The sequence below is a fragment of the Gambusia affinis genome, linkage group LG01, assembly GCF_019740435.1.
Source record: "Gambusia affinis linkage group LG01, SWU_Gaff_1.0, whole genome shotgun sequence".
NCBI classification, from domain to species: domain Eukaryota; kingdom Metazoa; phylum Chordata; class Actinopteri; order Cyprinodontiformes; family Poeciliidae; genus Gambusia; species Gambusia affinis.
Window position 1 is genome coordinate 19589936 of NC_057868.1, and position 17226 is coordinate 19607161.

Consider the following 17226-nt stretch of genomic DNA (forward strand, 5'->3'; position numbering starts at 1 on the left):
CATCCTTCAACTCCTTCTGTTCTCATGGAAAAGAGGCCAGATGGGGAAAAAAGGAGGAAGAAAGTCAGGTGGAATACATCAGATAGACTTTGTAAATAAATTACAAATCATTCCGTTTAACAAAAGGACAACGGATGAAATCCGTCCTGCAGGTAGCAGTCGGTGTATGACATTGTTATATACTGTAATGTTATCACATAATGTGGCATCACAAGTTGAGACAATGTATGCATCACAGCCCTCTGTTAACACTTGTTTTCTTTTTCTTAAGTTTACTTTTGTTAACCTTTGGGATATAAATACATAAATATTTTTGACAATTTATGATTAGAAAAGACAAACAGGTTGGTTTTGCAGTTTGGAAAGAAAAAATACGTCAGTCGGTCAAATGATATGGTTTATTAAGCTCGTCTACTCAGTCACACATATGACACGTTAAAGTTGATTCCAGGATTACCTGAGCGTTCTCCCATGTTGTTGGAACAATACAAAACCATAAAACTCAAAAGCAAAAATCCTCTCTTCTCTCAGATCAAGCTTAAAACATGATTCCTACACACTGCATTCAGCGCACACATCTGATTTTTTCCCTTTCTTCCATTATGACTTCAGAAGCAGCAGAGGTTTGGACGTGAACGGACTCCTCGCTTTGGCAGATGGAGGAGTGACCCTGAACGTATCCCTGCACCACCAAGCAAACACACACCACCATTTTAAAGCCTCACTGCAGCAGAGCAGTGCAGTGCTGGAACACATGATACTGTAGATAAATAGCATAATAAAAGTTTATGGACAAGGCATGCTAAAAGCAAATCATCTCTCTTCTTAGTCCAAGCAGGAGCAAAGCGAACGCTACTCGTAGTGGCTAATGAAAAAGTCTCCATGGAATACAACTTTTCTTCTTCTTTTTTCTCCCACTCTTCATCCATGGTTGACCAGCAGGTTCTACGGGAGAAAATGGGGGAAAAAGAAAGTTAGAATTGTTGCAACCCTACAAAACCATCTGACCTTTAAGATGCTCTCAGAGGGAATGGCTGTGACTTTTCCATTCACACTTTCCCACCTTTAACTGGCCACATCTGAAAGGTCAGATTTAGTAAAGGTAGAGATTATCTCAGTAATGGAGAGAAGGAATCTTCACCGACCCTGTTAGAAAAAATAATCTAGGTTCATTTACTTATGAGTTTAAGGTAATGTTTTCATATTATTATTTTGTGTGTTTGTTTGACGTCTTTCTTTTGTAGTACATCATAAACTGTTTTAGGATGTTTGCCTGGAGGCTAGAATCATTTACACATTCCTGTGTCCTCAGCTGATTTGCTCAATTTACTATCTTTTTAACTACTGTGGTCCTTGGCTGATTGTTTTATTAGCTTCCTGTGAAACTGATTGGTAATGGTCAGCCTCGTGTCCTTGTAAGGGCATGTCAACAGAAGGTTCCAGATCATCCTGTAGTAAAGGTCTTTGATCCATTGTGTGAAAAAGCCAACCTCTTTCTTTGTAATCATAATAAAAGGCAGTTGGGGACTGAGAGCCAACGGAGTTGATCACAGACAGTGTTTGACGACGGTTCTCCGTGTCTGGCTCAGCTTCCCTTTTCTGCAGAAAAGTAATTTGTGTCTCTGGTTGATTCCTTGCAGGTTGGGAACTAAAATAGACCCAACAGACCCTTTAGACCGTTTTAAAATCGCAACTCAGAGGAAAGATTTTACAGTCCAAGTACTCAGACTTTCCTACATGTTTTCCATTCGCTCTGTTTTAATGGAGTTTATATGATAGTCAAACAAGAGTTTTAATTCATTTATCCTCAAATACAATACAATCCCATTCCAGCTCTAGATGGCCTTTGCAAAGGCTTGATCTCTGCACTAGATGAGCTGCAGAGATAAACTGCTCAGGTGGGAGAAACAACCGTCAACATATTAGATCCCCAAAGCGGACCTCAGTGGTAGAGAGGCGAAGAAGAAAACAAACGCTGAAAGAACATATTTGCAGACACACCCACACATATATATATATATATATATATATATATATATATATATATATATATATATATATATATATATATATATATATATATATAATATAACTTATTTAGTGATTTATTCAGGTAAAGTTAAATTAACCAACATGGGAACAGAAAAACCCAGCTTCTCATAACAATTTAGGCCATTCTTTACCTTTCTATACAACAGTAAAACAAAACAAAAAAATCCAAAACAAAACCACAAAATCAGAGAAAATTAATCAAAATCAAAAATAAAATATTTCCTGTACTCTTTTTTTAAACATATCTCCAATGAATTCCAGCTGAGTCTGCAAACAAACTCATAAAAGAAAATAAACAACCATAATCAAACCTTATTGTATTTGTTCAGCAACTGATTTTTATAAATTTTTAAATAATTTTTATAAGTTGAAAAACAGATTTAACTGCCCACAGCTAACATCATGGACTAACTAGTGTTGATCTACGTCAGAAAATCCCAACAGAAACCAATAATATCTCTGGCTGAAAAGGGGAAAAGACTTTTGCAAGGCAGTGCATTTCAGCTGATGATGAAGCCTTTACATAAAATGTACGATAATGCATTTAAAGTCTAAAAGTAACACTTACTATTACAACTTGTTCACCGTGAGAACATAATCCAACTCCTTCCATCAAAACGACCAGGATCTCTGAAACCAACGATGACTTTGTTCGAAAATGGCAAAGTGATTCTGAGAAAAGCTTTCCAGATAAGTAGTCGGTGTGACAGGAGCTGTAGCACCATGGAAACATCCAACCATGCAAACTTTAGGAGCAGCCTATCAAAATATTGAACAGGAGCTGGGTGATGCAATTTTAGAGCAGTGATTTATTCAGAAGGAAAAAGAGTTTGAAAATATGAGGAAGAGGCTGGTTTCTAGGGGCTGGCAGGCTGTCAATGGGAACGTCTCTTTATATCTATAGATCCATATAAATTAGATGGAGGCTTTGAATAGAAACAATGTTTAACCTGACGGTTCATGGTTATGGTGGAAGATCTCAGTAAAGAAAAAAATTTCCAGAAACGCAGCGAATGATGAAGCAGACAGGCTGCAGATTTTCACCTTGCCTCCGGTGTTTTTCACACGTAGATGATATTCTGTCAGGTATATTATCAGGTTTAACACACGTTATGACAACTGCTCCCGTATTAAAACATAAACACACGTCGAATGGATAGAGTCATATTCAGGAAGACCAGGCTCAGAGTCAAATTTACGTTTCACTGTTTGGATTAGACACGTTTTTTCAACCGGTGGGAAAAAAACAATCCCTGATTAAATATGAAGGTATCAGAGACCAAGTTATTATTATTACTAATTGTGATATTCAAAGCAAAAATATTTGCGCTTCTATTTCCTCTCAAAGTCAAATTCCAATAACTGATACTTGATCAAAATAGATTTGGTTTTTGATGATGTTTTCTGAAGGCCAGAAGTGGCACAATTCATCAACACATACAGTACCTGCACAAATGTAAAAATGTATAAATGGAGGTACATTTAACAAATATATAAATGACTAATAAAAATGAAATTTGAAAAAATGCCCATTATATACCAAATATATATGAAAATTTGTAAGTATTTAATTTGTTCATTAGGTTTCAAGGTCCTTTGGTTGAAACATGAATTCATTTTCAGCTTTGTTCAAAGTCGGTGGGCGGGGCTAACCCTGCTGTGTTAGTTTTCAATTGAGCCAATCAGATGTTAGGATCTTTTTGACTAACTACTTCATAACATACAGCAGAACGGCAAACATTTCAATAAATACTTTAGTGATTCTAAATGTTTCAACACAATTAGATTAAATTGATTGATTTTATATTTGTTTAATTGTATATTTATTAAACACATTAATTGTTGCATTTATACAGCAGTATCTGTATGAATTACAAAATCAGAATAAACTAATTTGATTAATCATGATAGATGATGATAAATAGTTATTTAATTATTTATAATTATTGTGTTACTTTTAGCCATCTGTACTGCAGGATTAGGAATATTTGAGAAAGTATTTTAACAGATTATTATTTAAAACTCAGAAAATCTAGAAATGTATTTTGATTTTCCAGATTAAAAAAATCCAAAAATCAAAAGCCTTTGAGTGTTTTGTGTGGCTTCCTGTTAAAACAGATAACACGGTGTGCTGGAACCTCTGTGTAGATAAAACAGAGCTTTGACTCTCAGATCCTCCAGCTGTGTTACAGAAATCATTAAAACCACACAGTGATCAATACAGCTTAACTCTTAAACCTTCTGCTTTACCGACTCTCCTCTCATTCTCCTTCCTGTTATGCATTTCCTTTTTAACAGCTCACTGTTCTTATGAAGATCAAATGCAATAATATAAATAAAACCCAGAAAACAGACTGGACTTTTAGCTTAATTACGTTTAGACCTAGAAACAATATGCAACCAGTTCACTTTAGTAGTAATCACAGAGAAAATGTGAAATCAAAGTGAATTGAACACAAAGTTTCTTAAACTTTCTTCACAGTGTCACATTTAAACCACAAACATTGATGGATTTTGTCAGGATTTTGTGTGACAGACCAACACAAACGAGAGTGAAAAGATGAGGAGGTTGAGTCAGACTGGTCTGCTCAGCAGCAGACTTTGCTTTAAAAACATGGCGGTTAGAGCAGGCGCCGTCCCGAGTTTAAATCCCGTCGTTGGTTTCTTGTCTTTCCCCACTTCCTGTCAGATTACTGTCAACTAAACGCCACTAGCGCCATAATGTAGCTTACTTTTTGTAAAGGTGAATGATCCTTCCATTCAGACACAACCAGTGTATAGTTAATATTTCTAAATTAAGCTGAAACAAAATGACTTCTTTTAAACCTTCCTGGGGCGTGCTATGGTGGTTAGCACGCCCCATGATTGGAGGCCTCAGTCCTCGACATGGACGTCGCGGGTTCGATTCTCGGTCCTGATGACCTTTGCCGCATGTCTTCCCACCTCTCCTAACCTGCTTTCCTGTCTGCCTACTGTCACAAAAATACGAGACACTAGTGCCTCAAAAACTCTTCGGAGAAAAAAATGGGAAAAAACCCCCCAAAAACCCTTCCTGAATATAAAAACCTGTAAACTGAAATATTTAGTTTGAGATAAAAAATAGATTTTCTGAAACATGTATTTGATAATGTGCATGTTTTGCATTTCAAGGTAGTGATTAATAGTGATTAGTGAGCACTTGTGTGATTAATTGATAGCACTACTAAATATATATTTACAGATTATAGAGAATGCAAAATCCAAATAAAATGTACCATGTTGGATGAAAATACCTTTCTGCTCTTTCTTATTTGTCTTTCTGTATTAGGTGAAAACTTGCGAGTCGATGCGGGCGCCGGCCGTGAAAAGTTACCGCGGTTACTACGTACTTCAGCGGTTTGGATGCGGCTCTCTTACAATGAGGCTGTTTCCATTTCATGCGGCTCTGGCCAGCAGATCAACACACTACACTGCAGGGGCTGCAGAGAGAAGAAGCGGGACAGAGGGCGATCAGCGCAGAGATAGAAAGAGAAAAACAAATAACTAGCAAGAAGTCGGTAAAGCCAGGGGAGCAGAAGAAGTCAGCTCCCTCCTCCCCCACCAACCACCACCACATCCATTCTGCAGAATCCAGCTTGGGAGCCTTGACTCAATTGGAAATCCATTTTATCTGATGACTGGCAGGCAATTGGAACTCCCAGGTGATGAGCTGAGGTTCTGCGGTTGATAGACCTGACCAATCCACTGCTGAGGGATGGAGATGGAGGACAACACGCACTAACAAAGTTCCTGTTAGGGTTTGACTATCGGCAAGTTCACACTTTGGTGGAGAAGGCAGGAACCAGAACAACACAAAGGGAAATAAGAACAGACATCTGAGAAGAAGTTTTGAGTGAAAATCTGTTTTTACCTGGTGTTAACATTAATCCTCTGTGAATTAAAGACCCTAAACATCCAGCCAGAGCTACAATGGAAAACTGAATTAAACTGATCTGCGTGTATCAGTCAGGAGAAGAGCCCTGGAAAAGATCTGCAGCGTTATATTTACACAATGCATGGAGCAGGTAGTCACCAAAAACAGAGTATGAAAGTGTCTAATGGTCTGATGACAGTAAGCTTTAACTTTTGGGAGATGACGTTAAAAAAAATTGAACTCTTTGGCAGAAAAAAATATTACTGTGCCAACAATAAAACACGGTGGTGACACCATCATGATCTGGGGTTACTTCTGTTCAGGTGAACCTCATATTTTTTTGTCCAGGTGAAAGAAATTATGAATCATTACAAAAACCAATTAATTATGAATGAAAACATTCTACTGTCTGTTAGAAGTGTAAGTGTCTGAGTGAGAGAGCCACAGCTTTATTCTGAGAGTTGTAAATTAAAGTTATGAATATTCTTATTTTCTTCATTAGCCATAATCCTCTTTCACAGAACAGCATCTTGAGGGACCATTTGGTCATGTAAAAACAAAACAAAGCGAAAAACCCACTTAAATCCGACATGTTCCTCCAGAATGTCAGTTCTCCTCTCACACAACTCTCATCTCAGATACTGAAGCTGGTTGATCCCGGTGCCAGTCGGCATTAATGTCAGAATTCTGTCTTTAAAGTCTGAATTATTTTGTTTTCCTTCAAGTGGCTCTAATCTTCTTCCTTATCCAAAGCAACAAAAGTTTTGTCATTAACCAAGAGATTGTGATCTGAAATATTGAAATTTGTTAAAAATGTATTACTGATTAAACTTAAAAAATGATGTAGCTTTATGTTATTAAAGCTAAAGTTTAATCAGTAATACTTTTATAACAAATTTATGTCAGATCATAAGTTCTTGGTTAATGTCAAGTTGTCATAACGAACTTTGTATTAAAAGTGTCACGATTTACAGAATGCCACTTTAATATATATTCATGAAGACTTACTCATGTTCACGACAGGTTGTTATGTCATGTTTATGACGGTGTCATGACAGTCTTATTCACAACCTGTCAAATAAAGTACTACCCTATTGTAATAAAACTTTAAATCCATGTTGCTCACCCCATTGTATATTAAAACAGTTCAGAAACGATTTTATTGAGAGCCACTGTAAACCCAGTTGTATGAAAACTTGAAAGTTGATGTTGCGGTCTGACTGAGCTTCTAGTCTCTAGATCTATAAAGCAGAAAAATCAATTGCGCAAAAAACCTGGAGCTCGAATCGCACTGAACTACTAGGATCTACAAGGATTTTTATTGAAAACCATAAATTATTTTGCATGCATCTGTATTGTCGCAAGGTTGAATAACTGTAGCAGATGCCTTGGATAGAAATGAACATTACGACAGGTGAAGGAAGTGATGGAAACCCTGTGAATTCAACATTTGGCTAAGAAAACACAAAAACCAAGCCACCTTTGAAAAATCTGCAGGATAAAAACACTTAAATAGCTGCAGCATGGCTCTAGAAAAAAACAATTTCCAAAGTTCCACATGAAAGAGAACTTGTCAACATAGCTGTAAGGAGCAAACAATAACACACTGATATTTATTTATTTACAAAAAGGCCAGGGAAGAAAGGGGAACACACACACACACAAAAATCGATCTCCTTGGCAGTACCGTGTGTGAATTGTAAGGTAATCACAAAGGAAAATCACGCTTCAAATCGTCAAAAAAAAAAAGAAGTTGGGAGGGACAAACGGATTGACTGACAACAGGACACAAAAGAGGCTGGTGGAAAGTGGACTGTTTCGATAATGTTGTGGCTGTTTGAAGGCGACAAAAGCCAGAGAAAAACCCACCTAAAAGCCCCGCGGCTTTCCTCTCTTATCCCGGCTGGTGGTCCGGGTTCCACAAAAGTTCTTCCTGAGAACGCGCAGGGGGGTGGGATGGTGAAACACTGGCTAGAGTTTGCCCCAAAGGCCAAAAAAAAAACCAGAGAAAAAAGGGTAAAAATAGACGTGTCAAATCCCTATATAGCTGAGGTCGCTTTCAATACAACACAGTACAGGGCGTTTGTGAATTGTTCCCAAGAGCCCCTGCTGGAGGAGACACCGAGGGGGAGCACAGCGGGGGGTCCGGCTGGCGCAAGCCGATAGATTGGCAGAACTCAGAAAGGTCAACGTACGGCAAGCGAGAGGGCACAAAAGCTGGGGGATAAAAATCCTCCAGTGGGGGAGGAGTTGTCAACATGGAACCCTCTGATTTTTTCAGAGACTGAAGAGAGAAACCGTAGGCTGGAATTCAACTTCGTGTTCGATCGAGAACCAGAGAGCAGCGACAAAAACACACAGAGAGAGAGAGATAGAGGACGGACAAAGAAAAAGTGAAAATTAATCCAAATTTCAAAGAGTAAAAAGTTTTAAAAGTTTGCAATCTCTTCACACTGAAAAAAAAAATGCTTGAACATCCAGAAAAATGTTATGTCTTTGGCATGTTGTTCAAATGACTTCATTCTATCATTACTAAAAATATTTAATGACACTCACTTTAAGATATGCATTGTTCCTCACCTTTATTAACACTTTTCATTTCCACATTCTCAGTTAAGTGTGACTTCTGACAATGGAGGCTCAGCTGCATTTAACAGTACATTAAATTAATAAAGAATGAAGTCAGTCTGAGTGAGTTTTCTTGGTTAGTTTCAGAACTATTTCTAAAAAAAATTGCCTATACGGTATGAAAATAGTAAAAAAAAAAAAAAACTTTTTTAAGCATCTATTTTGTCTGATATATTTAGGGTTGCACGATATATCGGCACCAACATCAGTATTGGTCGATACTGATCAATAAAGCTGGGGTTATATTAAAAACTAATATTTGAAGTCAGTGGTGTTTCTTTACAGGGTGTTGAAAAGGTAGTGAAATTTTTAAATATTCTTATGTTGAGATCTCAAAAGGCTAAAAATGTCTAAAAAACAAAACAAGTAATTACAGTGGATAAAAATTATTTAAAGAGTTAAATAACAGAGAGATTATCTATCTTAGACAGTGAACCAAAAAAATGTGCTAAGAAATGCCTTAAGATTTTTTATAACAGCAGTGATAGTTTGCTTCTAATTGTACAAAAAGACTTGAAGGAAAAGTACAGTTGGTAAGTATTTTGTACATGCTTAGATTGTTTTGCTCAGTTCTCAGTAAAATAAATGCAGAAATAAAAGGATTCAAATTTTTTTTTTTCCACTTGCAAATAACTTAAAAATTTGAACAAATTTGTTTTGATAAATTTTTTGATTTGCTTTGATCACCCCCTTTTGTTTTGAAGAAACAAAATGGGTTTTTGCATAAAAATAAATACATTAATTTGCCTTTTAGGGTTTCCGTATACCAGTAGTACGTCTGAGTTTGATTAATTCTAGAGGACTGGTTTGATACGTGTAAAATCTTTATATACATCTGAATTCTTTAAATTTTCTGAGATTCACTACTTTGCTTTACCGTTTTATTTGGTCATCAGAACAATGCATTCAGATGCTGCATTCTAATTTCTTTATATCTAGAACTCACCTATAGTCATGAAATGCATAGGTGTTGTTCAAACCTATGTTGTTCAACCTATGAACACCATAGGCTGACCTAAGCTGCCTCCGCAGGATGGTTGGACTCTAATTCAGGCGATTAGCTGTTTGTTAGCAGCTCAGTGTAGAGTTGCCAGTTACTGGAAAGGTGCCAGTTAAAGTAGTTTAGGAAACGGGCATGAAAGTCCTCCTCTAGAGGCTTTTTTAGGTGGAAGTGGTCTAGGAACATAATATATCTCACAACTGGTTTGGGAATGATTAAGGAATTCTTTAAATAACTCTGATGAAGAGTAGAGAAAGGTCTTTGGTTCTCAGCTAAAGTCCATCTCACAAAAGATGGAAAGATGGACAAACAAAGGAACAGATTTTTTACTAAAGTTTTTATATAAAAAATTTTAATTTCACCCAATGATACATTGTGACAAAATACACGGACCTAACCTAAAAAAACAAGATAAAAGAAGGGGACAGAAATAACAACATAAATACCAAAATTAACAGCCCTGTCATTTCGCCAAACCTTTGAATTTGAAAAATATACTCCACAGAACAGACGATGCAAGACAGATAAGCAACAAAAGAGAAACAGTAAGAGCAGATAATGATGCCTTGTGGAGATTGGTTGTGATTGGCTGCACAGTGATCAATGCCAGCATGAAAGGAGGCAACACTGATAGTTTATGACAAGGGGAACAACTACACTGTTAGCCTTTGCTGTATTTTCTACAGCTAAATACCGCAAAATGCCCAGTAAAACTAACATAAAACATCTTTACAATTAGTTACTGTAATTTGCATTGCATTATGGGTAAAGGACATAGTATTACAGTAACTTACTGTATGTTTTGAAGTTGCAGTATTTTACTGTTTACACATTGCAGTAGTGGTACTGTATTTATAATGTCTTGCACTGTTAGCCTTTACTGTATTTTTTACAGCTAAATACCACAAAATGCCCAGTAAAACTAACATAAAACATCTTTACAATTAGTTACTGTAATTTGCATTGCATTATGGGTGTAGTACATAGTATTACATTAACTTACTGTATGTTTTGAAGTTGCCGTAATTTACTGTTTACACATTGCAGTAGTGGTACTGCACTTATAATGTCTTTGCGCTGGCCATGTAAGAATTCTATTTGATTTCCAACGGTCATCATAGATGTTTCATCGTGGTTCCCTGTTTCTGTATTTTTACTCCTTTAGTGTTTAACATATTTTTAAGGCAGAAAGAGAGCATGTACTTTTGTTTTTTTCACATCCTAGCTAACATTAATATGCAGTTTATCTAGCTACGCATCAAGGGTGGCTTCGCCCAACGCTTTTTCTGATGACGCTTTGTTTTAATCTCCGAAGCTTTTTCCGTCCAAGTGCAAGTGCAGCTCTGTCGCCGTGCTGTGGGCTCACACTGCTTCAGCTCTTCGCAATACAGGTAAAAAAACACTTCTTAGAAAACTGTTTGAAGCCAAAACCTAATCTGGAAATGTATATTTTAGATGGAGCTAACGTAACTTATAGCATCATGCTGTAATGCTATAACTTAGCATGAGGTGAAAGATAGAAAAATATGATGGTGTTATTTTTTGAGCTGGTTCGGAATTAACGTTAGCTAAGGTGCTAATTTTACCGAAGGTTTTAGCTTGACTTTTGCCGCTAAATCTTCCTCGAACGACTAGCTTTGGGTTGAGATAAGCTCAGTGCTGAGTGTCTGTTAGCATTGTTGTTACATCCTTTGTCGAACAATATAACGTTAACTGATAATTGATCCCCCTTTAAAAAAAAAAAAAACTAATAACTAATTATCTAATTATTTTATTAGATAATAAATAATCTAATAACTGTTCATTTGTTTAAACCATGACCTTGCAAATGTTAAGAGTGCAGATTAGCTAGGTCAACAAGGATGAATTCTAACTTGTTCTTTTTTTTTCTTTTTGTCAGATGACTTTTTTTTTTAACTCCCAAGCTTTTTCCCTCCAAGTGGCTGTGCAGTTCTGTCCTGCTGAGTGCTAACATAGTTTCAACTCTTGAAAAGACAAGACAACAGGTAAAAAGACAGCTCTTCAAACATATTTGAAGCCACAAAATAGTCTGGAAATGTAGAGGAGCAGCTAACCTAATCTATAACTTTGAGCTTGCTACAGCTAGTTAGCCTGCTAAAGTACCATTACATCTCCAACATAGTGTATAAGAGTCTGTAAATGAGGACAAAGGTGGAAAACATTCAAGTGGTTTCTGTTATTTTTTGAGTTGGTTCAGCCACAGTGGCAGGTGGACAAAAAAGTTAATTTCCAACCCTGGTTACATATAAGGACTGTTCACCTGTTTAAACCATGCTCTTGCAAATTTAAAGTTAAGTCAGTACTAACAGGTGCAATTATGTACAGGTGTAAATTCTGCAGCATTTGTACTTCATAATTTAGAGAATTTTGTAGTCATGTGAAGAAACATCAACACACAGCTAATTATCAGTTTCGTTGTGGAATAGAGCAATGTCCTACTTCCGTCAGAGAAAAAGAAAAAATTTCGAAGAAAAAGACTCAATCTTCATCTTGGTTGATGTAATTTTATATCGACTCTTAACTTAAAACACACATCTTAAATCAGAATTGTTCAATTAATTTGTTAAAGGTATCAATTCACCCAAATCACAAATATTTCATTTCATTAACCCATATTGTACTTAGCCATTCAGATACTGTATTTGTGGAATGTAATGCTTTAAAAAATGCATTTAGCCTCACAAACTGTCATTCACATCTGGTGTTTCAGAGTGGTAGCAGGATGTAGGGGTAAAGTCTAGTCTAGTCTCCGGGGTGAGGTTCTCAAAAACCTGTTGTAATCTGGGTGAACTGGCCCTTTAAATATAAATTCCCACCAGTAATTCATATTTAAGAGTTTTCCTTTTATGTTTTAAAGGTATCTTCCACCAAGATGTCTGTTGAGATGGAAATGACCTCACCTACTACACCAAGGGTAATCATGCTTGGTAAGAGGAATATTTTCTATCACTATAATTTTTTTGTAGCAATCTATGTAATAGTTATGGTAGTCTGTACTTTTACTCACTAGCGTTAGCCTGACAAGGGTTTGTCTATTTTAGGAAATAGCTTGATGTCTGCAACCCGGTGGATGGTCAGTATGGAGGAGAAGGTATTTTTCAAGCCTGAGCAACTACATGACTTTGCCAGCGTCCTTGCTGTCTTTTTGGGTCATATTATGACTTCAATCTGGAGTATCAGGAGTCGGCATCCACCACGCTGGAGATGATACAACGGTAAGTACTCTACACCAAGCCATTTATGAATTAAATTTAATGACAGTTTGACTGATGATGAAGAACCATAGCTGATTGCTGTATTGTATGTCTTCATTTTAAAAAATACAATTAATATATTTTATTTCTGTTAAAAGATTCTTTGTGAGGATCAATCCAGATGTTGGTACCAAATGCACAGCCAAAGTCAGTACAAGCTGCAAGACAGGAAGTCTTGTCAAGAGGAAAGTAGTCAGTGTCAACTCCCGGATCAACACCTTCCTCAAACGACTCGCTGAATTTGAATGGAGGACTTCCAACTAGGTAAGCATTTTACCAAATGTTTATTATTTTATTGTCTTTATTGTCCACCAACAAAATGACTAAAAAGATTGTTATGACATGTTGTATTTCATCGTCTCCTTGGGGACATTTGCAGGGTCTCAATACAGTACGCAATCGTTTGAATTAGTGAAGACTGACTGACTGCTTTTGCCATAAAGAATCCAAAAACCTGAAGTGAAGCCAGTCCTGCTCATTCTTTATGCAGCTTCTATTATCACTTCAGTGCAATTGATTTTTTTTTAAAACAAATTATCACCTTAATGCTGCTTTATGCCAATGGTTTTATGCATTTGGACATTGTCACTTCAGCTTAATTTGTCAGCCTTCCTGTTGATTTGAAAATGTAGATAACTTCCTGACCATCTCATGACCTCCCACATCGTCTGTCTTATTCTTTACAGTTCAGCTTCCACAAGATGGATCTCACTGATTTTGTTTGACGAATGGAATAAAAGTTCTTCTGATGTAGGAAATGCATCTGATATAACATTATTTATTGATATGAATGCCTACCATACAGTACATTATCACACTTGCACTGTTTTTGTGATGTATTGTGTAACAGTGCACATTTTAACTGCTTTCTGACAATGCAGCCTCTGCTGGTTTTTGACTGTTCACCATTTGAATGATATACGTGTTCATGTTGGTGCATACCTGATATGGTACATAAAATTTGTAGTGCCCAATTTTTTTAGTTGTTCTTTTGTTGTACAGTGTGCAACAAATAGAAAAGGTTATGTAAAGATTGTTACTGTTATTGGATCCAGATGCATTCAAGTGTCCATATTGAATGAAATACAGTTCATATTCAAATGAAGTTAAGTATATTCTATATTTTTTTTAAAAGTCAGTCTTTTAATAGTTTATGGCTGGTACTTGATGCACACGTTCATGCTGATACATACATGTGCCATAAAAAATATTGACATGACCTGTAGTGTGTTCTATGGTTTTGTTGTTTTATAGCACATTATATTGTATTGTGACATTGTTCTTTATGACATTGTGAATATATAAATGGATTTTATTTCAACAAATCTGCTGAAAATAAATACCTGTTTTTATTCACAGTACTTGGACTAAAATTTTTTTTATGAAATTTTTCGGTTTATGGTAAAATATTCTTGTATTAAAAAATGTAAACTTTAATTTACAGTAAAACTGACATTATGTTGTGAAACAAGTTTACAGTAGACCAGCTTTACTATAAAATACATTTACAGTTTTATGCTATAAACTACATTTACAGTAAAGCAGTTATAACTGCAAAGCACACTCACAGTAAAAATTAACTGTGAAATATCATGACAGTAAAGGTACCGTAGAATGGTAATTACAGTAACCTACTGGCAACACTGTTGCCAGTGAGGTACTGTAGAATGGTAATTACAGTAACTTACAGGCAACACTGTTGCCAGTAAGGTACTGTAAAATTACAATAAAAAGTCTAACAGTGTACCAACAGTAGGAAAATAAAATCAATAAGTCAACTGCAGAGAAGGGGGAGGAAAAATGAAAAACAGACAAAAAAGAGAGCGAAGGAGAGGGGGCATGGAAAAAGTTGAACAAGAAGCAAAAGAGAATATATCAAGAAAGACAAAGACCAAGAGCAGAAATACACTGTTAGACTTTTTATTGTAATTTTACAGTATCTTACTGGCAACACTGTTGCCAGTAAGTTACTGTAATTGCCATTCTACAGTACCTTGCTGGCAACAGTGTTGCCAGTAAGTTACTGTAGTTGCCATTCTACAGTAACTTACTGGCAACAGTGTTGCCAGTAAGTTACTGTAATTGCCATTCTACAGTAACTTACTGGCAACTTACTGGCAACAGTGTTGCCAGTAAGTTACTGTAATTGCCATTCTACAGTAACTTACTGGCAACTTACTGGCAACAGTGTTGCCTGTAAGTTACTGTAATTACCATTCTACGGTACCTTTACTGTCATCATATTTCACAGTTAATTTTTACTGTGCGTGTGCTTTGCAGTTATAACTGCTTTACTGTAAATGTAGTTTATAGCATAAAACTGTAAATGTATTTTATAGTAAAGCTGGTCTACTGTAAACTTGTTTCACAACATAATGTCAGTTTTACTGTAAATTAAAGTTTACATTTTTTAATACAAGAATATTTTACCATAAACCGAAAAATTTTATAAAAAAATTTTAGTCCAAGTACTGTGAATAAAAACAGGTATTTATTTTCAGCAGATTTGTTGAAAGAAAATCCATTTATATATTCACAATGTCATAAAGAACAATGTCACAATACAATATAATGTGCTATAAAACAACAAAACCATAGAACACACTACAGGTCATGTCAATATTTTTATGGCACATGTATGTAGCAACATGAACATGTGTGCATCAAGTACCAGCCATAAACTATTAAAAGACTGACTTTTAAAAAATATATAGAATATACTTAACTTCATTTGAATATGAACTGTATTTCATTCAATATGGACACTTGAATGCATCTGGATCCAATAACAGTAACAATCTTTACATAACCTTTTCTATTTGTTGCACACTGTACAACAAAAGAACAACTAAAAAAATTGGGCACTACAAATTTTATGTACCACATCAGGTATGCACCAACATGAACACGTATATCATTCAAATGGTGAACAGTCAAAAACCAGCAGAGGCTGCATTGTCAGAAAGCAGTTAACAGTAGCTTAAATGTGCACTGTTACACAATACATCACAAAAACAGTGCAAGTGTGATAATGTACTATATGGTAGGCATTCATATTAATAAAGATTGTTATATCAGATGCATTTCCTACATTAGAAGAACTTTTATTCCATTCGTCAAACAAAATCAGTGAGATCCATCTTGTGGAAGCTGAACTGTAAAGAATAAGACAGAAGATGTGGAAGGTCATGAGATGGTCAGGAAGTTATCTACATTTTCAAATTGACAGGAAGGCTGACAAATTAAACTGAAGTGACAATGTCCAAATGCATAAAATCATTGGCATAAAGCAGCATTAAGGTGATAATTTGTTTTAAAAAAATCAATTGCACTGAAGTGATAATAGAAGCTGCATAAAGAATGAGCAGGACTGGCTTCACTTCAGGTTTTTGGATTGTTTATGGCAAAAGCAGTCAGTCAGTCTTCACTAATTCAAACGATTGCGTACTGTATTGAGACCCTGCAAATGTCCCCAAGGAGACGATGAAATACAACATGTCATAACAATCTTTTTAGTTATTTTGTTGGTGGACAATAAAGACAATAAAATAATAAACATTTGGTAAAATGCTTACCTAGTTGGAAGTCCTCCATTCAAATTCAGCGAGTCGTTTGAGGAAGGTGTTGATCCGGGAGTTGACACTGACTACTTTCCTCTTGACTTCCCGTCTTGCGGCTTGTACTGACTTTGGCTGTGCATTTGGTACCAACATCTGGATTGATCCTCACAAAGAATCTTTTAACAGAAATAAAATATATTAATTGTATTTTTTAAAATGAAGACATACAATACAGCAATCAGCTATGGTTCTTCATCATCAGTCAAACTGTCATTAAATTTAATTCATAAATGGCTTGGTGTAGAGTACTTACCGTTGTATCATCTCCAGCGTGGTGGATGCCGACTCCTGATACTCCAGATTGAAGTCATAATATGACCCAAAAAAGACAGCAAGGACGCAAAGTCATGTAGTTGCTCAGGCTCGAAAAATACCTTCTCCTCCATACTGACCATCCACCGGGTTGCAGACATCAAGCTATTTCCTAAAATAGACAAACCCTTGTCAGGCTAACGCTAGTGAGTAAAAGTACAGACTACCATAACTATTACATACATTGCTACAAAAAAATTATAGTGATAGAAAATATTCCTCTTACCAAGCATGATTACCCTTGGTGTTGTAGGTAAGGTCATTTCCATCTCAACAGACATCTTGGTGGAAGATACCTTTGAAACATAAAAGGAAAACTCTTAAATATGAATTACTGGTAGTAATTTATATTTAAAGGGCCAGTTCACCCAGATTACAACAGGTTTTTGAGAACCTCACCCCAGAGACTAGACTAGACTTTACCCCTACATCCTGCTACCACTCTGA

General features: G+C 36.0%; 1 protein-coding gene across 4 annotated transcripts in view; it reads right to left on the minus strand.

Annotated features, from left to right (window-relative positions):
• Window positions 1-379: 379 nt before the first annotated feature.
• The window catches only part of LOC122827330 (MICOS complex subunit mic25a-like), an 80489-nt gene continuing 63642 nt past the window's right edge, over window positions 380-17226 (minus strand). For 2 of the 4 annotated variants that reach the window (XM_044110170.1, XM_044110256.1), the window contains 2 exons: window positions 5421-5510; window positions 822-945 (listed from right to left, as the gene is read on the minus strand). In XM_044110170.1, the coding sequence (XP_043966105.1) occupies window positions 5445-5510 (66 nt within the window). In that variant the 3' untranslated portion in view covers window positions 822-945; window positions 5421-5444. Of the gene's footprint in view, window positions 946-5420; window positions 5511-17226 lie in introns of all 4 variants that reach the window. The other 2 variants (XM_044110349.1, XM_044110438.1) reach the window with 1 other exon arrangement.